We start from the raw sequence: 25,278 nt of genomic DNA on the forward strand, positions 1-25,278 counted from the left end.
TGTAATACAGCACATAAATAGAATAAAGAATAAATATCACATGATCATCTCAATAGATGCAGAAAAAGTCCTTGGTAAAACTCAACAGTCCTTCATGATAAAGTTCTGAATAATTAGATATAGAAAGAAGATACCTTATTATAATAAAAGCTATATATGATAAACCTATATCCATCATCATTCTGAATGGGGAAAAACTAAAAGCATTTCCTCTAAAATCAGGAAATAGAGTATCTATTCTCAACCCTTTCATTCAGTATATTGCTTGAAATTTTAGCCAGAGTAATTAGGTAAGAAAAATATATAAAGTGATATAAATATGAGAGGAGGATGTTGAATTATCCCTATTTGCATATAATACAATTCTATTCTGAGAAAATCCTAAAGATTCCACCAAAGGACTCAAACTGATAAATAAATTCAGCAAAGTAGTAGGGATACAATATAAATATACAAAAATCAATAGCTTTTCTATATATCAGTAATGAATGGACTGAGAAAGAAATCAGTGTTTCTTGTACAAGGAGGTGAAAGATTGCTACAGTGAAAATTGGTAAGTAGTGAAGAAAGAGATTAGAGAATAGAAGATGTAAAGATCTTCCATGTTCATGGATTGGAAGAATTAATATTGTTAAGACAGCCATAGTACTGAAAGTGATCTACAAATTCAATGCAATCACAATCAAAATACCAATGACATCCTTCAGAGTTTTTCACAGAAATAGAAAAAAAAATCCTAAAATTCATCTGGAATGAACAAAGACCACAAGTAGTCAAAATCATTCTGAGCAAAAGGACCAAGGATGTAGGCATTGTAATCATTTATTTTAAAATATACTATAGAGGCCCTCATCATTATACAAAATGCATGTATGAAGATGTGAATTTGGTGTCAACATACCTTATATACAATCAGAGATATGATAAATTGTGGTATAAAGGTGAATTAAGAATTGTAATGCAAAAATAAATCAATAAATGACTAAACAAACAAATCAATAAATAAAGTATACTACAGAGCTATTTTAATTTAAAAAACCTGGTATAGGCATAAAAACAGATATATATGGATACAACAAAAAAGAATAGAAAGGGGCTGGAGTTATGGTTTAGTGGCAGAGCACTCGCCTAGCACATGTGAGGCCCTTGGTTCAATCCTCACTACCACATTAAAATAAAGGTATTGTGTCCAACTACAACTAAAAAAGTAAATATTTAAAAAAGAGAACATATATAAGATATATCTCCCCATTTACATATAATACAATTATCAGTACAATTACAATATAGATAGATAGATAGATAAATAGATAGATAGATAGATAGATAGATAGATAGATAGATAGGAATTGAGGACCCAGAAATAAACCCATGTATCTACAGTCAGCTGATCTCAATAAAAGTGCCAAAAATCATACACTGGAGAAAAGCCTTTTCAACAAATGGTACTAAGACAACTGGATATCCACATGCAAATGATTGAAACTAGATTTCTCTCACTCTGAAGAAAAATCAACTCAAAATAGATCAAAATCTTAATGTAAGTCATGAAACTTTGAAACTACTGGAAGAAAACATACAGGAAACACTTCAAAATACTGGAACAGGCAATGATTTCCTGAATAGTACTCTATTATCTCAGGAAACAAAAGCAACAATTGACAAATAGGATTACCATAAATCAAAACTCTGCTGTACAGTAAAGGAAACCACACCGAGATTGAAGAGATAATCTATAGAATGGGAGAAAATCTTTGCCAGCTATTCATCTGACAGAGGATTAATCTTCAGAAAGAACAAATATTCCAATCAGTAATTGGACCAATGATCTGAACAGACATTTCTCAAAAGAATACAAGTAAAAGACAATAAATATATGTAAAAATAATATCTTTAGCCTTAATAAATCACAAAAAACTACATGGAGATGCCTGTCAACATATTCAGAATGGCTCTTATCATATAAATAAACAAACAAAAACAAAAACAAAAAATAAAATAATGCTAGTTGAAATGTGGAAAAAATATGAACCTGTATAAACTGTTGATGAAAATGTAAATTTGTATAGCTGGTATGGAAAACAGTTTACAGATTCTTCAAAAAACTAAAAATGGATTTACCATAAAATCCAACTAGAGCTGGGCATAGCTGTAATCCCAGCAGTTTGGGAAGCTGAAGTAGGAGCATCAAAAGTTCAAGGCCAGCCTCAGCAACTAAGCAAGGGCCTAGCAACTTTGTGAGACCCTGTCTCAAAATAAAAATAAATAGACAGGGGATGTGGCTCAATAGTTAAGCACCCCTGGCTTCAATCCCTAGTTCCCTCCTCCCCACCACCACCACCAAAAAATAAAAAAAATCCAAATAGACCATTCCTTAGTGTTTATCCAAAGGGTAAAAAGTGGGAAGGCGATGAATTGAAGTGGAAAAGGAATTATTGGGAAGGGGGAAGGATACTGAGGGGTGGGCAAAGAGCAAGAGAAAGTAGAATGGAGGGTAGACATGATCAAAATATGATACATGTATATATGGAAATGTCACAGTAAAACCCATTACTTTGTATGATATATATTGATAATAATAGTAATAAAAAATGCACAAGATGATCTTGAAACAATTAAGAAAACTGTGAAAATCTATTGGAGTTCATGTTAGAGGGACTCAGGATGGTTTCTAACAGCAAAAATCAGAAAAAAATTTGGTGTCATGATTCCATAAATTGAAACAAATCACATATGTTTCATTCTGTGCTTTCATAATGATACTAAGAAAATAACTCTTCATCATGTTTATGCTAGAGAACAGGTCCATTATTTTAAAAAAATTCAGTGAAGAGAAAGAAATTATCACACTTTCATATGACCTTTTCTGACTGAATTTGATCTAGGGAGTCAAATTGCTGATATGAGTTTGTAGAAATATCTCAACAAACAGTTAAAAGTAATGTTTATATACACTATTGTCCTTTATCAATTACTGTTTAAGATGCAGACAATAATTGTTGTTGGCTAACATCAGAAAAGATGATAGCATGTTACTGTCTGTTAATGGTAACACAAAAATAATACCTACAAAGTTTTCTTTCTTTTTTCTCTATTTTTTGGAGGCAGGGTCACCCTGTGTTGTACAGGCTGACTCCTGGGCTCAACCAATCCTTGTCCCTCAGCCTCCAGCGTAGTTGAAACTACAGGCGAGTGCCACCATGCCTGGCAACTATATTCTTGCCAGAGATGTGTCACTAAAACCTGATTAAGGCTCTAGATTTAATAGTCAAATTTCAGGAAACAGAGGGGACAAAGAAACATGTGACAAGGATACATCACCAAAATTCCAAGACAAACTATAAAACAAATGACCTGGTTTTGTCAACAAACGAATTGCAAATAAAAAAAAAAAATTAGGACAGGAATAAATTTCCAAAGCATTATTTTACAAAAAACAAGGGTTTTGTAGAAAATCACAATGTAATATCAATAACATTGAAAACAAAGCACTGTGTGTCAAAATTTGATATAGCTAAAGCAGAGCATAGTAAATATACATTCTTAAATGTCTATTTAAAATAAATGTTCAATAAATGAAATAAATCATGATAATGTAGGGACTTCTCTAGGAAGGCAAAGATAGTACCAATAAATATTAATGCAATATGTCTGGATAACATTAAAGAAAAACTATATTCCACAAATTAAAACTCATATCTGATAATCCAAATATTGATTAAGTAGCATGCATTCTGCATGAAAAGCCTAACAATAGTAACAATTAATAATGATGAACAGGTGGATAGGACTTTATGTTTAAAGAATTTTTCATAGACCCATTTTACTTCTTAGAACATCTTTTTGAGGGCGTTATCATTAGTTATAATTCTGAGCCCTTCTTATTTGAGGAATGCCAGCATTTACCCTGTAGACATAAAGAAATATAAGCAATGTTATCATTCGAATTCAGATCTAAGGAGCCAGGTGATCAGAGATTTGAATAACTTGCACAAAGATACACAGGTTTTACATGATAAAACTGAAACCAATATCTACTTAAAGATTTTGTAATACTTGTGGTTTTTCTTTTTTATGCCACTATTTCATTTTAAGATAGAATCCCCTACTAAATGAGTATATATACACACACAATTAAGTTTAGTTAGAAGAACAGGTGGAAAATTCATATGGTGGCACAATACAATAAATATAACCAGAGTGCCAAGCATGGTGGCACATGCCTGCAATCCTAACTATGGAGGAGACTGAGGCAGGAGGATCACAAGTTCAAGGCCAACCTGGGCAATGTAGCCAGACCATACCTCAAAATACAGCAATTCTAACAAGGGCTGGGGATGTAGCTCAGTGAAGAGCACCCTTGAGTTCAATCCCCAATACTGGGAGAATATTTATTTATCTACCTCGAGGGTATTTCAAATGTTGATTTTTCCAGACATCTTGTCATCCTCTGCACTAGTTAACCCATCTTCCCTAAAGTTATAAGTAGGGATCACTACAAGTCAAAGTGAAACACTAAGACAAGGGAAAATTTTAGACTATTTTAAAAAACCACCCAAATACTATAGTTTGCCATGATACCAAACAACCTAAGAGCTGAGGACACTTACAGCACTTTGGATTGACCTGTAGATACTGTAAAAGAAGCTTTCTTAATCTTATTCAGAGCATTCAGTCATCTGTAAAATCACATACTTCCATTGCTGGAAGGGATAGTAGAAATCTATATATTCAACACTTTCAAAACGAGGTACAAAGGATTATGGAATTTGCTTAGGGTTAAATACATACAGAGTGGCAAAGTTAGGAGCAGAAGCCAAGTGCAAGTAAAAGTGCCGTTTCTGGAAGGAACAGAAACCATTTTTTTCAATTTTTGTTTTATTAAATTATTATAGAAGTGGAAGGTAAGTCCAGATATGTACGGCTGTTCCCATCAGCTTGCATAATTGGACTGATAGTCAATGTATGTCAGAATTAAAATGCCTGCTTTCTAATTCTTAGCATATAATTTAAGGTCATAAGAATTTTAAAAAAAGGGAAAAAAAAGAATTTTCATCTCCTTGATTAGGCTAGCCTTCATGATGGCCATTGATAATAAATATTTACTAATGTGGGCTTAATTCTTGGAATTGAAAGTATCAGTATCGGTGTGCTTTAAAGGAAATTTGGAAATAGTCAACAAAAATGATTCAAATAATACAATAAGAGAGAATGTGTAGCTATTAAGTTTTTTTAAAGTAGTTTGGTAATTATTAGAGTAATCAATTACCTGAGCCTATTCTTTTTAATGGGGGAAAACAACTTCCAGAGTTTATTATTAGACAATTCTTAATAAAGTTTTTTCTCTATGAAAATTACATGTTCATTATAAAATCCTACAGCATAAAGTACTATGAAAAGTCAACCACAGTCCAACTACCCAAAGGTAAACACTATTAAAAAATTTTATCTATTTCCTTTCAGAAATTTCATTTGTTTTTTTCATATTAAACACATTTATATGCTTAAAAGCTAATTTTAGCATAAGCACTTTCCATGTTATTATAAAATGTTCACAAATGATTTTAATGACTACAAAAAAGTCCTATTATGAATATACCATTATTTTTCTGAATAGCTGTTCAACAGAAAAAAATCTGAGATCCTTCTATAATATCATTGAAGTTCTACCACTAGTACTCAATAAAGATCCAAACAAAATCACTTTTCCTTATATAAGAGTAAGAATTATGTTTTCTCCTACTTTTAGGATGATATAATTTTAAGTATTTGTTGAAATGAAATTATCATAATTAAATTCAGAGATCAAAACAGGGAACATATAAATTATTTTTTTAGGAAATAAAAGCAAAGTCCAAGTTAAAAATCTCTTACAGAATGTATGTTAGTAATGTTAAGAAAACGGGAAAAATTAGAAGTTTATTTTCAACATACCCAATTTCATGTTATAATTTATAGTTTCTACTGATTTATGTGTCTTACCTTGTAGAGATGACTTATTGAAGGCAGTAACAGAAGTGGCTACAGGAGGGGGCAAAAGAGGGTAAATTGACTGTGAAGATGTTGATTATTCAAGTAAAAAACATTACTGAGTTGAGAAAGTAGTCTCTGAATTACATAATGCTAAAACACCAGCATGTTTGAAGGTCTCTGTGCAGAGTATGTAACTGTCTGCTTCACTAAAGTTTTATTTATCCTAGTAAGATATATTCATGTTTGATAAATACGTTTGCCTGGGTGTGTAAGATATCAGACAAACCAGCATCATCTAAGATCTCCAAAAATTTTAATACAAAACATTATTTCTATAGATTAAAACTGCAAGATGTTTGGAAAAATTTTGAAATTAAATTGATTCATTTTATAAGCCAGTTTATTGTGGATGTTGACCTTAGAGGGGGAAAAATAGGCAAGAAATTTCCAAACTTGTATAATTAAAACCTCATACAAATTCTACAGTAACTCACACTTGATTTAAACAATGAGTTCTCAGGTAAATTTTTGTTTTCTGTTTAAATCTAAAACCACAAAGAATTAAGTTGAATTTTGAAAAAATAAATGTGGATAATAGCTACAAAGTTTTTATTCCTATTTTAGTAACTGAAATCAAGTTGTTTTATATTTAAATTGATTTGTTTTATTTCCAAGAGTTTGTTTTTATTTAGTGTTTTCTTCTTATTCCCAACAACATGAATTTACTTCCCTCTCGTCATTATGAACCTGAGAACACCTGTACATAAACACAGCACACACATACATGTATGCACATTTTGTTCAATGAGTAAAACGAAAGGCCTAACTCACCTCTGCTGATATCCATGGCGTATAACTCCCGCAGTCCCAGGTCATTGAGAGATTTTGTCAAGTCGAGGGGCTCCTGGGAATGGTAGTCTTTCATCAGCAGTGTGTGCTGTGGGTCAAACTCACACTTGCTACATATGACAGGAGCCAGTTCCTGAAGGGGTGCATGTGGACTAACTCTCACTATGGCCTTCTGTGTTTTCTTGAAATTGATGACTACTCTCACAGTTTTCTGAAACATGGATTAAAGCTAGAGTTACACCATAATTTATTAAAATAAGCTTTCTATAAGGTCTAAAATAATGAGTTTATTTACAATTATATATTTATAAACAGTTCTTTCTTATTCTCTTTTTCATTAATGTTATTTCCTATATCTAAAGCAAATTGTAAGAAACAAATATTAGTTTGCATATCAAACAATCTAAATTGGTCAGGTTTGTGGTGCTCCCTTATAATCTCAGTTACTCAGGTGGGTGAGGCAAGAGGATCACAAGTTCAAGGCTAGCCTTGACAACTTGGTGAGATTCTGCCTCAAAATAAAAATAAAAAGAACTGGGGATGTAGCTCCATTGCAGAGAGTCCTGCATTCAGTCCCCAGTACTGCAAAAGAAATAAATGATTACATAATTCACATTAAATAATCCACAATCCTTATATAATAAATTAAGCAGATTTAAACCAAAGAAGAGAAAACCTCATGTGCAGTGTTGTTTTTACATTGTTTACTTTAAAATTAACAACATACATAATAATACAGAGACCACCCATGTTTTATCCTATTCTTTATTTAAGGAATATTTATATTTTGAATCATTTGTCAGTTAGTTGCCTCAACTAAAAGAGGAATCTTTTGAAAAACCACTAGAATATTTGTGTCTCTCTATTCAAAACATAATAAATTAGAAAAATCATATAAGGAGTTTAGCACAGTGTGTGCCACAGAGGAAATTATGAAAGTACACTTTCTCTTGTGATTAGTTTTTGTTGTTACTATTATTATAGCTTGGTTATTTTTAATATAGTAAAGATTATTAAAGTATTCCTATTTATATATCTATGCTAATAATTCAAAATTATTGAAAATCTTTAAGAATCTCCTAACTTTGATATAACTAAATTAAATCCTATGTAAAAGGAACTTAGCAACTAAATATAATCTAGTTTGTAGATATCAAAGACATTTATTCATAAAGACACCACATATAATTGAGGGGCTCCTTTATATAATGTGCATGCTACAACATAAATAAAACTACTTCCATAGTAGTTTAAACAGCAGGTTAACCGCTGAATAAACAGCAAGTAAATCCAGTAAACATGCACCTAGACAGAAGAATTTTGTCCAATATTTTAATATTCAGTATTACATACAAAAGAAAATGTTTTGTTATAAAAAATCCTGTTGACTTTGTAAAAACTTCATAATATGAAGAAATGTGACAATAAATGTGTTCAAGTCACATGTAAATGAACTATCCACTTAAGATATAAAGTTTTATATTTTATGAAGTTGTATTCATAATAAAAGATTATTCATGAAAACCATAAACTTCTACCCCACTGTTTATATAAACAGAATAATTTTATAAAGAATAATTGATTAAGGACTGAGGATCTGCCCAGGGGCTGAGTTTGTCTAGCATGCAAAAGCCTTCTTGAGTTCCATCCCCAGCAATCTCAATCTCTCTCTCTCTCTCTCTGTCACACACACACACCAAAAATCTAATAATTATTTTAGAATCCTTATAGTTTAAACTTCTTTGTTAAAATTCATATATTAGGGAAAACTGAGTCACTGTGCAGCATAAATAACATTATTAAATGACAACTGCCACTTACTAAATAGAGAAACCAAAATATAATAAATTCTTAAGTGAATTTTCATTAAAAGATTCTAAAATCTACCATTAAACAAAGAATTTTTTAAAAGCATAGTTTAAAATCCAGCATGTACATAATTGTCAGGCTCTGATACAGCCTATCAATCACTTTATAAACATTCAATATCTAAAGTATTCCTCCAATTCTAGTTGATACAGGACCAATAACCAACTGGAATCTAAACATTGTGGCCCAAGAAAACATAATAACCATTTTCAAGTTGACTAAAAAGCCAATTTTTATTTCCTTTGGAATGAGCTAATAACTGAAATATTAACTTAATACATTGGCTATGAGACATCAAAATCAAAAATGCAATCCTTACCTCTGGTATTATTGGTGTAGGTTTTTTCTTGTCCAGAATTTTTGGCTTTAAAATTACCTTCTCTACCTCCAACATTCCTATTGGTGTGTTTGGCTTAAATTTAATGTGATTCTTTTCAGCAGACAGCAGATCAATGGTATAGCTTGATGGATTTAAATGATACTGGGCACAGAGAAATATCAGCAAGTCCATCATTGGTTTGCTGTAAAACAAGAGTAATGCTGATCATAGGATCCACAAAACCACCTCATTAACTGTTAGCTATTGTTCTGAGAATTCTTCATACACACAGGCAGGTGCCTTCAATAGATAAAGTAATGCTACAATATAGTACTTGTAAAATCAGCTTAAAATTCTAACTATGTTTTATCAAATAAAATTATAATAGTTAAAATATCGTAGGTAGCATTTAAGAGAACTTAGATCCTAATGTTGCTTTAGCAATTGCCTATATGCTTTCATCAAAATTTTTTGCATTATAAATTTCAGGAGGAGATGAATACTCATTAAGTCAATTAAGACTAGTCAATTTAGTAGGCACTTCTTTAGAAATTTATTTGGCTTTGCAAAACAGATAGTAAGTATCTACAAGGAAGCATGCAAAATCCTAAAGAGTACATATTTCTTAAATCATTCAAAAATATTTGTTTAACATTTCCTAGGCTTTGCATCCCAATACAAATATTATGGTGCACCTGTCCTCATAGATCTAACTCTACTACATGAACTAGACCAACTACAACATGCAGGTCAACTACACCCACAGTCTGTTTTTATAAAAGAAGTTTTACTGGAACATAGCCACACCTGTTTGTTTATATAATGACTCAACCTGCTTTTGTGTTACACTGTGCAGATTAAAGTAGGAGTCTAATATTTTTACTATCTGGCTCTTGACAGAAAAAAGTTTATGGTGTCTGTGTTAGAGAATAAAAAAGAAATCAAGTAAATGCATGAGATCATTTGAAATAGTGACTAAGTATAAAATACTAATGGTAATATAGGATCTATTTCTGTAGGCACTTTCATACCCAACTTGAGATCTAGGGACACTTCTCAGTATTTGGCTTCCCTTTCAACAGATGTTACAGACAAGTGTTTTCACTAATACCATCCACAGAACAATGTGGTCTCTGGGCCTTTCTTAATTGTCAGCCCTAAGGAAAAAAAAACTAAAAAAAATCTTTTGTATCATGTGTTTTCCTCTAATGCCTGGCAACCTTTAACTGTTAGTTCACACTTAATAATAAGGCACTACAACACTGTGTAAAAGTCCTGTTTTTATGGAAGGAGGTATGGGTTCATGTGCTTCACTTCAGAGTAATCTGGTTGTCATCCATTCCCCACCACTGGGAAACATAAATGTCAGCAAAACTAGAGATAAAAACCTAGCTACTGGTGTTCAGAAATTTGATAGGAAAATGAGGCTAGGAATCTCAGCATTCAGTATGCCATATAAAACTTAGTAAATCTGTTTTCACATAGCATCTCACCCCACTCCCCCAAGAGCAGTTCCCATTTTGTAGTCTCTAAAACTTAGTGTTTTCAAGAAAAGGAGTTTCCTGCAGAGGTGGGGAAGGGTCAGTTGTTTAGCCCTGTGGGATCTTGAGGTCACACAACACTTTATATAAATTTTCAAACAGTCCCCTGTGTTCACTCCCTCATCACACCCCCCTTTCTGTGGTTGTCACAAGTTCCTAGGCCATGCCAGACTCCGTGCCAGAAAGAGGTGCATTTCTTAATGGTGCCTCACTTTCCTCCTCCTCCCCCACATTCAGTACCATCCCACTGGTACACACACAAGAAGAATAAATACAAGACTAATCTTCTTAACACTCTTAATACAAAGGATTCTCTGGAATATGTTTCAGTCCTCAGAATATATCCGCTATATCTTGACTTGATGCTTGTGCAGTAATACTTCGGAGTTTTGTGTCCTTCTCAGAGTTATACTATGGAATTTGTCTCTGACTACCCATATTGTATTTTGGATAGTATACTTTAAAATTCATCCAGAGAGAGACAAGTACACTGACCTTATAAAAATTTGTTTTTTTGGTAATACAATACTTTGAGATCAATTGATGCCACATACTGATTCTCAAAAAATGCAAAAAAAAAAGAATGTAAAAAAAGGTGCTTTCACTGATAATAAAGTTAAGATGGATTAGCTAATATCTAAGTAAACAACTATAAATAGTTATACTGAAGGAGAATTTTCATTGTGAATCAAATGTACAGTGGTCTGCTATCTGTAAATGGTGATGTATGCATATTATATCTGTTTTCTCTTTATACCAATGTGTCAAGTAATAAATGAAAAAACACTAAAGCTTGCAACTCAAATACCTTTCACTTTCTATATAGTTGTTTAGAATCTCTGCCAGAAACATAAACTAAGTTAACAGGGCAAAAATACTAATTACAATTTTTTTAAATCCCTATTTTAATGCTATTTTTCATCCTTTGGTAGCACATGCTGACATAAGACTTTATCATAATATTTGAACTCAACACTGCCAAAATAAAAATGCCTCTTTGAAAGCCAAATGAAAACCACAGAGTATCTTTTTGAGTGTATTCTCTCATTCTGTAATTCCATGTTCAATTCTTTTTGATAATTCCAGAAGCCAATTTTGTCCTGAAAATATTCCTATTCTCAAATAAATACAACATACCAGAAAATTCCACCATAGGTACAAATGCATATACAAATTTAATAGTGGTATTTTAGATTTCTGGAGACACTAACTAGTCATCTAAAATTTGTGTTTCTACCTTATTTCTTAAACCAAGTAAGTTCCAGGTCGACTTTATATATAAACATGAGGAATGTGCTCTAGGGGAAAGAGAAAAATAAAAGCAGAAAAGAAATCCACCTTTATGTAGTTTATATTCTACAGCAATGTGTCAAATAGAACTTTATGCAGTTATGGAAATGTTCTAATATTTGCAATACAATAAGTGACCATACAGCTGGTGGACTAACAAATTGAATTTCAAATTTCATTTAACTTAAATTCAATTTATAAGACACGTGTAGTGAGTGGCTACCATTTTGGACAGAGTAGTTCTACTACATTGGTTCTCAAAATGTGAGCCACGGACCAGTGCATTTCTATGTGCTCAAAACGTGTAATTAATGCAAATTCTCAAGCCCCAGCCTGAATCAGAGCCTGTGGTGAGGCACAGCAGCCTTTGCTTTGACCAGCACCTCAGCCCCTTCTGAGGCAAGCTGCCATTTACAAAACACCAATCCAGACAGAAGAGAATAAAAATGTACAATCTATGGGACATCATATAGTGATTAATACCAAGATGAAAAGTAAAAGGTCAGGGAATGTCCAAACTGAAAAAAAAAAAAATATATATATATATATATATATGGCTTTAGAATAGAGGCCTGGAGGGAGTGGGGTATCTGGAAGAACTGCATTTCCCAACTCTGCCTGGATGACTGAGACCCTGAGGCAGGACTGTGCTGTATGGCATTAAAATAAAAAACAAAAACCAGTGGGCTAAGGTGAAAGCAGTAGGAATAAAATCAGGGTGCTAATTTTATGCTTAAAGGCCTTTCACAGAAAGATCTGAGATCTTATGGTGTGAACTAAAAAGCCTGAGAGAGTTCTGAGGAGTGATGTGATCTGCTTTATGTTTAAAAAGATTATATTCTGAACGCTATATTCAGAATAGCCTGGAGAAGCGGTTACATACAAGAGTATTGCCAAAATTTAGGTGGGAGATGGTAGTGGCTCAGACAAGTCAGAGTCCACATATATTTTGTAGTGAGCTAGTGGGATTAAAGCCAAAGTAGGAAGAGGGCACCGAATTAGAAAGAAGACTGAGCCAGTGCAGAGGTCAGATTGCAGGGACATCAAAAAGTGGCAACGTTGCTGCAAGGGCCCAATAGGATCCCTGAAACACAAATGTGCAGAGCTTGCTATGTGATCATCTTACTAACCTCTCCTTTTGATGACCACACACCATCGCTAAGGTCATCATGACTTCAGGAGGGGTGAAGTCAAGAAGAGAAAGGAGACCAAAAGATAAGAATCTATGCAGGCATAATACAAAATAAGTCAGAGCCAGCGGTGACCCTAAACTTACAATAAGATCACAAAGGGGACTGGACTTTCCACAGCAAGTGGGATAAGGGTCCAGGCCAATCTTATCCAGACCTTCAGGACACAGTGAGCTCAAGATGCTATCTGGGATCCATTTGTACCTAGATAGGAATTCCTCTATAACAGGACCACATCTCAGCAAATCCTTTCTCCCAGCACCTAATATGAGGCATTCAGTAGGTCCAGGCTGTTGTAGGAGGGGTTTACAGGCATCTGTGATTATTTTCTCATAACGTAAGTCTGTTTGAACCTCAGTGTTCAAGACACAGAGCAAACAATGTACAACTGGCGTCTCTAGGGCACCTGACACATGAAGAAGCACAGCAGTTGCAAGGAGATTCACAGGAACACATACAAAAACTAGAGCACTTTGGTTTCTATTTATTAACAAATTTGAGTAACAGAAGCTATGCCCTCTTCACACAAAGGTAGGACAGCAACATTGAGTAGGCCAAGACCTTTCTAAACATAGTCTCAAACCCATTTGAAAGCGAGACATTTTTATCTAGAGCTCCAGTATTGGGCACTAAAATGAAACAGTTGACCCTGACCAGAAGATTTTGAGGATGGAAATTTCTCACTGTCCAGCTCTAACTATCAAAATACAACATCTACTAAAGCAGGTCTGGCATTCAATGGCTGCTGGGGTCAACTATTCACAAATTACACCCACAGAAAATGAAATCATCTCTTGAATGGAGTTGTTTAGAATTTTCTACCTGTATGCCAAACTACTTCTGCCTAAGACAATATCTTAGATCATGATGATAAGTACCCGACAGCAGCTGGCTAAGAGATCTACCACGGATCACCACAGGGAAGATGCCTGTCCTCCTGTTCCCTGAGATAGGAGTGCACCCCAGCCTTCCAATTAGAAAGCTGAGGTGAATTATTAAAAGCAGAGTGTATGAACTTGATCATCACTTCCTTAACTATGTCTCAGTCTTTCCCTTGTTCTTATTACCATATTGCTTTGAATTGTAGTTCAATGTATTATTTAACAGGTTTGTGTGGTATTAACTTCTGTTTACCTCTTGCAAAATTATGATATTCTGGAAGGCTATTTATTTTCAGATTTCTTCTTTAAAATGAAGAAATCCCTATGAGATTTCCCACTCCCTTTAGAAATAAATAACAGTCCTTTGTAGTAGAGATTCATATCTATTATCTCATTTGAGCTCACAACCCCCATGAAAACTTCTCACTTTATGAATGGAACAACTAAGATTTGAGAGGTTACATGACCAGCCTACATACAGAGTTCAGAGCACAGTTAGGATTAGAATTTCCTGACTCCCCAATGCAGTATTCCTTCAGCTACATTTTAATCCTATGGTACCTCAAGTATTGCCCATCAGCAGAGCATAGACGGTTTGGAATAGGATATCTGCTATAAATTTTACTTTACAGATTAATGACTTCACTGCATTACCCCTAATCCCTCTATGACCCTTTACGCATTCATGACACATGGTGGTGGAAATCTTGCCCTAGTTTTGTTACCTAAGGTTAGGATAAGTCTTCCATTTCTGTGTTTAAAAGATCTAACTCTGAATCAAAAAATACAGATCATGATTCAATAAAGAGCTTTGAGAACAACAAGGTATAGCAAAAAACTACTTCAGTGAATTTAGAAACACGGCAAGTACTTAAACAAGGTCATTTACCAGTAGGATAGCTCCGCAACTTATCCTCACTAGGACACCTGGGAGCAAAAGGGGGCACCATTAGTAATGCCCAGGGGATACCAGGTGCCAATGGGGACTATTCGAGGAACATGGGAATGCATAATGATAAGGACTTATTGCCAAGAGATGGATTCACGCATCTGATAACTATCTTTAAATAACAATTCTTTTTTTACTATGATTCTTTAACTCTTTCCCAGTATCTAGCAATATATTTTACACATTTTCATTAAATCCTCAAAACTGAGTTGAGTCCAAATCCCTTATAAATGCAGACTAAAAACCCAATCAGACTTACAAACAATAGTTTGGACATTCTTAAATGTTCCTGATGTTAAGCCATGTCTTCTCATCCCTCCTAGTTCAGGATGAAGTAGTTGTCCCCGACTCTCCATGTGTATAAGAAATGAAGTGGAACCAACAAAAACACACACCTAATCCCAAAGTTGATAATGCTTATTTAAACTATGCTACAAGGAATATTTTAAAGAAAGTAACACAAAGAATTAAAATTTGAAGCTCATAAATAAGACCATAACTAAACTGATAAAAAATTCTTATATCTATTAGTAAACACAGAATATTACTAAAACTTGAAAAAAAATCTTCAAACATCACTCTATCTGGACTCTACGTGGTCATTTATCTTGAATTTGATATTTAGAGATAATTATAAATAGTTACCTTCATAAATACTTTAAGAACTTATCTGCTAAACTTATCTGCATACACACCCTTATGAAAACAAAAATACTACAAATACATCTCATGGCAATAGGGGCAATTTGAATACAAAGGATGAAATGTTATTGACATGGAAGTTGTGAGTCATTAACTGAACAAAAGCAGGTCACAAAATAGATTGCACAATATAATGCCATATTGGCGTAAAAAAAAATCTGCAGTGTATATACGGGTGTATGTACGTACATGTGTATGTGAATTAAAAAATAGAGTTAATAGTTGTAATCTGCCTAGTCAATAACTGCATCATATTTTTAATTTGGGGGACTTACTTGTATTTCCCAACTTCCTAAAGTGTCCAACTATGGAATTTTTATCATAAAAAATTGAAAGCTAAAATTAAGAAGACTCATTGTTACAAGGCATTACAAGGCCTATATGCCAGGAAAGGGAAGAGGGTAGCCCTTCTGGGAATGCCACCTCATTCTCAAGCCAGCAGAGCCCTCAACCAACAGAGGCTTGGGGGCTGTAGGGCATAGCAGGGCAGTAACAGAGACTAATTACAGCCTTTTTCAGTCCCACCAATTAAAAACGCCAACAGTGCTCTTACACTTAAATACTTTAATAGTTAAAATTCCAAATTTTCTTTTCAGCAGCAATGACTGCATAAGACTCTAACCCCAGATTTAAGTATTCTTGTAGCTATGAACATGAATATAGATTTTTATATATATTTTTAGTAGTGTTTTTAAAAATTAACCTGTTATAGACATGTATTTGCCACATATCTGTCATCACTTGGCACTTTTCAATAAATGATTGAACTTTTTCAATTCTTCTAAGTTCCTTGCTATTGTATTACTGCTTTGTCCTGTTTTAACAAAAAGGCCCTTCAATGATGCAGTAGTTATTATCTTGTCATTTTTAAGTCTACTTGTTGCCAATAGGTGGCGATGTACTCCATATAAAATGCTCCTGAGTTCCATAGCTGACCTACCCAGTGCCAGTCAAAACTGCTGGTGGTACTGAACCTGTAAATCAGGGTACCTACCAACCATGTACAATATGTCTCTGGGTCATTTTAAAGGAAGAGCCCAGAGAAGTGAGGTGACTTGTTTGAAATCACACAGAAAGTCATGAAGGAACCTGTAATTTCTAGTTGGAACTTGAAGCTTCAAGTTCTACATTTTCTTGTGTTTTCATATATGATATCCTCAATTTTGCTTAAACCAAAACAAATTTCTATTTATGAAAAAAGAGAAAAATATCCTTCTCTTTTATATATGGTGCTTTTTTTTCCTTTCCCCTATTGTATGCTAGTTTAGCCATGAATGTCCTCCCTATAGGCTAAAAAAGATTAAATGTCAAATTTTATCAAATTTTCCAAACTCAACATTTTGCTTCAAAAATACATCCCATAGGGAAAATGAACTAAGGCTTATTCAGTGAGTAATAATTACATACCAATCAGAAACATAACCATGAGGATCTAGAATAATAAAAACGTACCCACATATTCCCTTATTTTCTGTAGTGTTTATATTAGTTTAGGCTGTAAACTACATTTTTCTAAAAATTAACTTTTTCCAAGTACTAGCAGAAATTTCTGAGGGAGAAAGCCTCTAGGCAATTTGTCTATAACAGCCATATTTTTTAACATTCACTTTTAAATAAATTAAGAACTGCTTTGGTGAAAAAGGTAATTTACCAGTATGTAGACTGACAGACAGACACACACACACACACACACACACACACACACCTTTCTATACTACAGTGAAGTTAAATATAAATAAAATGCTTTAATTCCTCCTTCCTTCAGTCATCCATGAGATCATCAGACAGCAATGTTCAAGCATTTGCAACCCAGCACTGCAGTGGACATCAATGTGAGAGCAGGATCACAAAAACAAGATGGCAGAGAGCATGACTTCTAGCCTCTTGTTGCAAATGTTGTTGAACTAGCAGAAGGCTACCAACCTAATTTGGGATAATATGCTTTTAGTTTGCCTTGAGCATTATCTATTACTACCTCCAACCTTACTGTGTTCCCAAATCTGAGTAAACTTCTGGTGAAAATCAAGATAAAAGCAAGGGCATTCTTCTGAAGATAATGCTGTGTACTTGCATTTCCTTGAATGGAACGTTCTGGAGGGCCCTCCGCATGAAACACACAAGAAATCGTGGGAAAGTTCTAAAATTCTCCCTTAAGAATTAATTTTTGGAGAAAAAAATTCTGAGAAGTGATCAAAATATATATTTGAAGGATTCTAACTACATATTTCAATGTAATATTAATACTATTTTCACAGCAAGTACATAATCAATATCATCAAAATAAACATATAAGGAACATTTAGATAAATTCGGAAAAGTTGGTCTCAAAAATTTATATTAGAGGGCTGGGGATGTGGCTCAAGCAGTAGTGCGCTTGCCTGGCATGTGCAGGGCACTGGATTCGATCCTCAGCACCACATAAAATGAAGATGATGTGTCTACCGAAAACTAAAAGATAAATATTAAAAAATTCTCTCTCTCTCTTAAAAAAAAATTATATTAGAGGCCCTTCAGAGTCTCTGATCTAAAAGGCTCTCATGCATTTAAACTTGTTTAAAATTAGCTTCCCCTAGTCGTTCAAATTCTTTTCTCATTCTGTAGATATTTTTCCTATTTTTTTATAGTAAAAAGTCATAAGAAATTTATCTTTGTCATTATCAGTCTTCACATTAATTAGCTAATATTTTTCAGCAATAGAATATCTGTCTCTGTCTGAACATTTCTTCTTGTTCTGTTAAGCACTTCTTTAAACAACAGATCAGCAGTAGCTGCGACTTTCAAGACAGCCCTAATCATGCTCTTAAAATCTCCCAAATCGCATCTCTAATCCAGCAAATTACACTCTTGGAATATCCCAAATTGTACTTTATAACATCTAGACTCACATTCCTAAAGATATCTCAGAATCATACTCCTGAGATAATCAGAATCACACATGAACACTTAATATAGAAAATTACTCATAGAATCTTCCTAGGTGATAAAACTATTAGAAACCAAGCTGCTAAGTCAAACCTTATGGTAAATACACTGATATCGACTGAATTCTAACCCCAGAAAAATTTCTCAGTCCTAAACAAAAATTTTAAAATGGAAAAAAAAAATCAGACATTCCAATTCCGTGCATGCCTACTTCATTCTCTACCTGGAGAATATATCTTTCCTAAAAGATTTTGGAAAAGCAACTACATGTAAGGATTTATTTATTTATTTATTCTAATGAATTTATTAAGTGCCTCATACATTGTAAGAAACTGTTAAGCATTTTGAAGAAAAGGAATGACATCCTCTCATGGCCCATATGGTTTACTCAAAAAGAAAATGCATACACAGGACAGTATATGAAAACCCCAGTATCAAGTCAGAAGATTCTGGAAGCCAGAGCTAACAAGTGATTCTGGAGACATCAGGGAGCCTTTATATTAAAAAGTGGCATTTGAGCTACATAAGCTAACTGGAGAAAATGAGGATGATAAGTTCCATGGGGGTGGAGCAGATGTTCATAAAGGTATAGAGATGAAAACGGTAAAGCACCATAGAAGAACAAAGAATCATGTGGTGAAGCTTAAGCTACACAAAGGACAGTAGTGAAGCAAAAGCCTACATAATGTCAGAGGAGAAGAAAATCACATGAACCAATCTCCACACGTGGCAGATTGGACTTCCTTATTATGGTATCAAATTGCTGTCCCTTGCAGTCTTTTTATCAAAGGTAGTCTCACAAACTGAGAGGTGCTTTAGTCAGATTAATCTGTGGGTTTAGGTAAATGGAATGATCCCAGGGTGAAGAAAAGCAACTCCCAATAGAAAATGGAGGAGAAAGCAGGCTGATGATGTAGGTCAGTGGTAGAGCACATGTTTGCCTAGAATGCATGAGGCCCTGGGTTTGATCCCCAGCCATAGGCAAAACACACAAACACACAGGGAAATCAACATGTGCCAAGCACTGATAGTATTACATTTAATCCTATCAATATATGATGTCTTCTTTAATCCTAACAATTCAGGCATAATACATGTGTGCAGATAAGAAAACTGCAGCAATTCAACAATTGGTGGCCCAGAAATACAAAGTTGATTGATGGAAAATTACTCAAGTTTGAGGAGTTAGGACCCAACCATGCTGCAAGGGCAAGAAAAGGGTGAGAAGAGTCTGGGGTCCTGGTGAGTACAAATGCAGGACAAATGCCTGTTGCAGAACCCGTCTGTTAGACAAAGAAAATCTGGATATGAAGAAAAAGCAGCAACATTTAAAAAGGACATAAATTCGACTTGAAAGTAAGGCGCAAACAAGATGCAGACAAGCTACATGTTAAAACATTGAGGAAGGAACCTAACATCTTAGTAATGGGACAGTTTTAAAAAGTGATGCAATGCCACCATCCCCTGGTACAGGGCAAGTCGACCATGGATGGAGGTTCCCAGAGTTAAAGGCAGTGTAAAGAAAGTCTAAGAAAACTGTTATGGGCAGCAGGACCGAGGGGAAAACCATGATTGTGATATTGAAGTCACTAAGCTTAAAAAGAATAAAATCTAAAGACCTCAGAAACTGATTGATAGACATTAGAAAAGACAGCAACATATAGAGATAACGGGTACACCCAAGGACAAATATGGAGGCTCATTGGTGTTACCTGTAAGTGGCAGTGAAGAACTAGAAAAAATGTTTTTCTTTCTTTTTTTTTAACTTACTTTGAATTCATGGAAAAATAAGAGGAATTGTCTTTATTATGCTTAGTAATATCCATTCTTATTACTGCTTTAAAACTAGAGTAAAAATAATATTGTAGATGATGGCCATTGTCTCCAATTTCCAAGATGCTTTCCTCACCAAGAAGCCAAAATGCAGGTGCAGGCAAGATCCCACCATGGACATTCACAGGTCTTGCAACCTTGCAAATAGGGTTTCATGTATGAGCTGTAGACCTACTTTCACTACATACAATGGTAAAAATGCAACTTACTCAGATTTAATTAATACTATGTTTAATTTGCTAAAGCTGAACTATTATATTTCATCTATTTTAAATAATTTGTAAAGTTACATATGACTTTAATAAATCTTAAGGTTATTTTGAATGAGTTTTCTGGACAAAACTGGAAATAAGAATGCAATACTAAAAAAACTACTCTTTCGTTTTCCATATATTTGTAGATTCCTAGATATATACACACTCACTTGTACTAAGGTGAATACAGTTTTCATTCTAAAAAGTACTCCTGGATACAATGGGCAGCTAAAGGTAAAAGGTGGAACAAGATCAAGGATACAGTTCATTTATGTAAGTTTCCACTTCATAATGAAATGGAAAATTACACTTGGCTTTGTTCCATTTTTCCAACATTTATGCAGGTATTCAAAGCTACCAGCCTCATAAATCACCTTCTCACTTCTCGCTGGCTTAAAATTTGATTTTACATTTCTATTTAACTCATATTTTTTAGCTAATCAAATCAAATCAATGAAAATTTTTAAAAATCTTAATTTTACAGATAGATTGGCCTATTTCAATAAATAATTACATTTTAAAATAATGGAAACATCTGCAAAAATCAAAGCAGCAGCTTAAAGTGGGAAGAACAATATAGGGAAGGAGAAGAAAGGTTTTCTTTCAGATCACTGGCTTTATCAGCTTAACTTACAAAATTAGTATAAGTGATTTCTCTAGGAAAGAATTATTTTAAAAAACTTATTGAATAACAAGTTAAAATTCCAAATTCTAAAAGTCACTCCACTGAGTTGGAATTCATAGCATTGATATTAAAACATTGGCAGAAAAATTTTATTACCCTGTTAGCATTTACTTTGTTAAAGAAAAATGCTTTAACATTTTTCCTTCATTCAGTTATGAAGGAAATGTTTAAAGACAAAAACATCAAGATACGTGTCACAGTACGAGGTATGGTGGCATATGCCCATAATCCCAGCTACTAAAGAGGCTGAAGCAGGAGGATCAAAAGTTCAAGGGCAGTGTCAGCAACATATCAAGACCCTCAGAAACTTAGCAAGATTCAGAAACATATAATAATAATAATAAGGGCTCAGGATGTGGCTCAGTGATAGAGGGCCCCTGGTTCAATCCCCAGAATCACAATTAAAAATAAATAAATAAAAAGGAAGTCCTAGTACTTTATTTTCTGCAAAGCATACCTGCCATGAACAGTAGTAGATTTGATAATATCCCCAGGTAGAACCACGGAGAGTTCAATGTCTTTATCTATCATGTTTTCTTTCTGCTCCATGATGAATGCAGCAGATCCCACTGAATTCTCAACTGAAGAGGCATCCATGTATTTGATCTCCGCTGGAGGAAGTGGTGCCTTGGCTTTTGGTTTCCTCCTAAAATATAAATAAAAATAGAAAATATGATCTATATTAAAAAGTAACTTTCTAGCATGATTTGATTTTATAAAAACCAAAATGTATACAAAGATTTTTCACATACATAAAGAAACACACCAAAATGTTAACCATTAGTTTACTAAGGATTGGCAAAGGAAGAGAAATTGCTTTTCCCTAAAAACATATTTTCTATTTGCCTCTATTCCATTCAATAAATATGTTCATCACCGCATACCAAGAATGTAATTTATTTCCTTGAAGAAGATTAAGTTATAAAGATCTTTGATGGATTGACAGACATATATAAAAATTACCATTAAGTTTGGTGACTGATTTACAATAGGTATGCAGATGGACAACTGAAAGTCATGAGAAGAGAACTCGATTTTCCTAAGAATTTATAAATGTTTTACAGATGGGAAACAAACTGGATTTGGGGGAATGAATTGAAACACACAGTAAGATTAGAAATAATGGACATTTCAAGAGGAGGAAAGCAAGTGGAGCCATAAAGAAAAACAGTACTGGGCTGGGGTTGTGGCTCAGTGGTAGAGTGCTCACCTAGCATGCATGAAGCACTGGGTTTGATCCTCAGCACCACATAAAAATGAAATAAAGATATTGTGTGTCCAGCTACAACGAAAAAATAAATATTAAAAAACTCCAGTACTTCTTTAGAATTCAAGAGTTGGGTAAAATGCCACAGAGAAGTCAAAGGAGAATGAGAAATCAGTGAATTCCACTGGAATTCCTCTCAGAATCCCACTGGTACCCCACTACGGTTATTGGTCTTTTATCATTCCACAATTCATGTTGATTGTTATGTTTAAATTTGAACAATCAACCTAGATTTTTTATTTTCCCTATACCTTTGGCTTGGTATAGGGAAAATAAAATTCAATTTTGTTATTGTTTCAAAGCATCTAATCTAAACACTAGAAGGGAGGCATTTAAAAATTTTTCTGTACTCCATAATAAGTAATAGTCTTTTTAAAAACATTTATTTATTAGTTGTAGAGGAATACACAATATCTTTAGTTCATTTTTATGTGGTGCTGAGGATCAAACCCAGTGCCTAACGCATGCTAGGTGAGCACTATACCACTGAGCCACAACCTCAACCCCTAAGTAATAGTCTTTCATGTCCATGTAGCCATAAGAAAAGCTAACCAGAAAGAATGATGAAAGAAAAATTCCTTTAATAATAGCAACAAAAATAAATTTTAAAAGACTTACCAAGTCTCCCCACCTAGTCAATCAAATTTCTTTCAGTTTCCTGGTATCCAATATCCCCTTTGTCACAAAATACATCCAATCCCTAAAAATTCTGTCATCTCTGTAATATGAACCCAGGATCCTTCACAACCATCTCCCCATTTTGCTCTTCCTGGTCTTCACTTGGAAAGTCCTCCTCATCCTCTTCACCTTTACATAATTATCAGGGATTGAGTCAAATTCCTGGAGCAGTCTCCCCCCTCTAGTGCGCATGCAGTGAACTCTGACTCACAGTGCTGGCGTTCTGTGTGTGTTGCTATCTCATGTCCTAAAGTACTTGGAGTGTGTGAAGAAAACCCATCTCTAATCATTAATGATAAGACTATTACAAAAAAAGGAGAACAAAGCACTGGTTGAAATATCATTTACATCAGACTTCTATTAAGAACACTAATTTTACCTATTATGACCTTAATTAATAAAGCATTTGTCACTCCTTTGGTACTGAAAAGTGGAAAGTACCTGAGAGTGAGACGGAGATCCTGTCATAATGAATTAGCAATCCAGTAGGAAACATGCAAAAGGAGCAAAGCAAAAGACAAAGGTTCTGAAAGGGATGGGTGACTGAAGATCCAGAGCAGAGAAAGTCAGCTAAAACTCTCCCTATAGGGTGGGAGGCAGGAGTCCAGGTGTGCTTTAAGGGAGAGACTCAGCTCTTGAAAGAAGAATTTGGATACGCAGAACCTATAGAATCAACCATAGACTCTCAATGGTGACCCATTCACATCAAAATTAGGAAAGCGTCTACCTCATTTGCTTCCTCCATAGTCTAATCTAATGAAAAGAATACAAGGCTGAGGCCAGGATTTGCCCTGAATCCTAAGAAGCGTTAAGCTTCTAACTTAAGTGGCCATTTATTCACCAGCAAAATCTTTTAAATACGTTTCTCATGTCTCCCAGTATTCCTAATGTTTGAGTTAGATGGTTTGATAATAACAAAAAATTAAATTAAATGCCACTATTAGGATTGGGTAACTAGTCACCTCATGAATGGGTGAGCTGGAAAAAGATGAGAAGGGAAGAAGGGCAATTGAAAACCATAGGAAATCTTATCTAACAGATAAGCACCTGAAAGATGGGGGCCTCGTATGTTAAAACCTCCCACTGGGTGGAGTGCCATGCACCCCTGTAATGCCAGCAATTTGGGAGATGGAGGCAGGAGGATGGAAAGTTTGAAGTCAGCCTCAACAACTTACGCAATCCCCAAGCAATTTACCAAGACCCCATGACCCCACGCCAAATAAAAACCAGAAAGGACTGAGAATATAGCTTAGTGGTAAAGTACCCCTGGGTTTAATCCCCACTGCCAGAAAAACAAACAACTTGCCTCCTTACATCTCCTAAGATAAACTATTGTTTCAGGATCATGTCACATCCTACCAGGTGGGCTAGACTCTCCAGCATCCCAGGAAACCATCACTGGCAACTAAAATATCAAGACCCTCACAAAGAAAGCTTGCTGAGGGCTATTTAAATGGTAATGAACAGGTTAAGGAGGCAGGAAATTGAGGCAAAACCTGGGAGATTAAATTTCCTTAAGATCCCCAACTCTGGTTGAGCATGGTGGCACACCCCTGAAATCCTAGCAGCTTAGGAGGCTGTGGCAGCCTCAGCAAAAGCGAGGTGCTAAGCAATTCAGTGAGACTCCGTCTCTAAATAAAATCCAAAATAGGGCTGGGGATGTGGCTCAATGGTCCAATACCCCTGAGTTCAATCCCTGGTGAGAGAGAGAGACAGAGAGAGAGAGAGAGAGAGAGAGAGAGAGAGAGAGAGAGAGAGAGAGCGCGAGCGCGCGAGCGCGCGAGCGCGAGCTCTCCAACTCTGAGCACCACACCATCCTCTCTTGGTGGTGATTCATGCAATTCTCATGTGGTCAGCCAGAAGTCAAGAGATGGACCTGGGCAGCACTCTCTGGAAACTGGAGGGCAGGAGGGGCTCCTTATCCCTCTTTCCCCTTTCTTATTCCTTCTAATAAACTTATGATTATTCTGCACAGCATGTCCGAAATCTTTCTGGCATAATTACAAGAATTGGGTTTGAAGAAGGGGTCTTCAGGGTTGTCTCAGTTTTTCTGCAGGTCCCTGCTCTCTAACATTC

General features: G+C 34.7%; 1 protein-coding gene across 1 annotated transcript in view; it reads right to left on the reverse strand.

The window, feature by feature from the left end:
* Cobll1 (cordon-bleu WH2 repeat protein like 1) overlaps positions 1–25,278 on the reverse strand; it is a 153,773-nt gene that overhangs the window by 38,018 nt on the left and 90,477 nt on the right. The window contains exons 3-6 of the mRNA XM_026393132.2: positions 21,715–21,903; positions 9,011–9,212; positions 6,805–7,033; positions 5,983–6,021 (exon numbers count right to left, since the gene is read on the reverse strand). Coding sequence (XP_026248917.2) covers positions 5,983–6,021; positions 6,805–7,033; positions 9,011–9,212; positions 21,715–21,903 — 659 coding nt within the window. The remainder of the gene's footprint in view (positions 1–5,982; positions 6,022–6,804; positions 7,034–9,010; positions 9,213–21,714; positions 21,904–25,278) is intronic.

This window comes from Urocitellus parryii, chromosome 1, assembly GCF_045843805.1.
Source record: "Urocitellus parryii isolate mUroPar1 chromosome 1, mUroPar1.hap1, whole genome shotgun sequence".
In the NCBI taxonomy this organism is placed as follows: domain Eukaryota; kingdom Metazoa; phylum Chordata; class Mammalia; order Rodentia; family Sciuridae; genus Urocitellus; species Urocitellus parryii.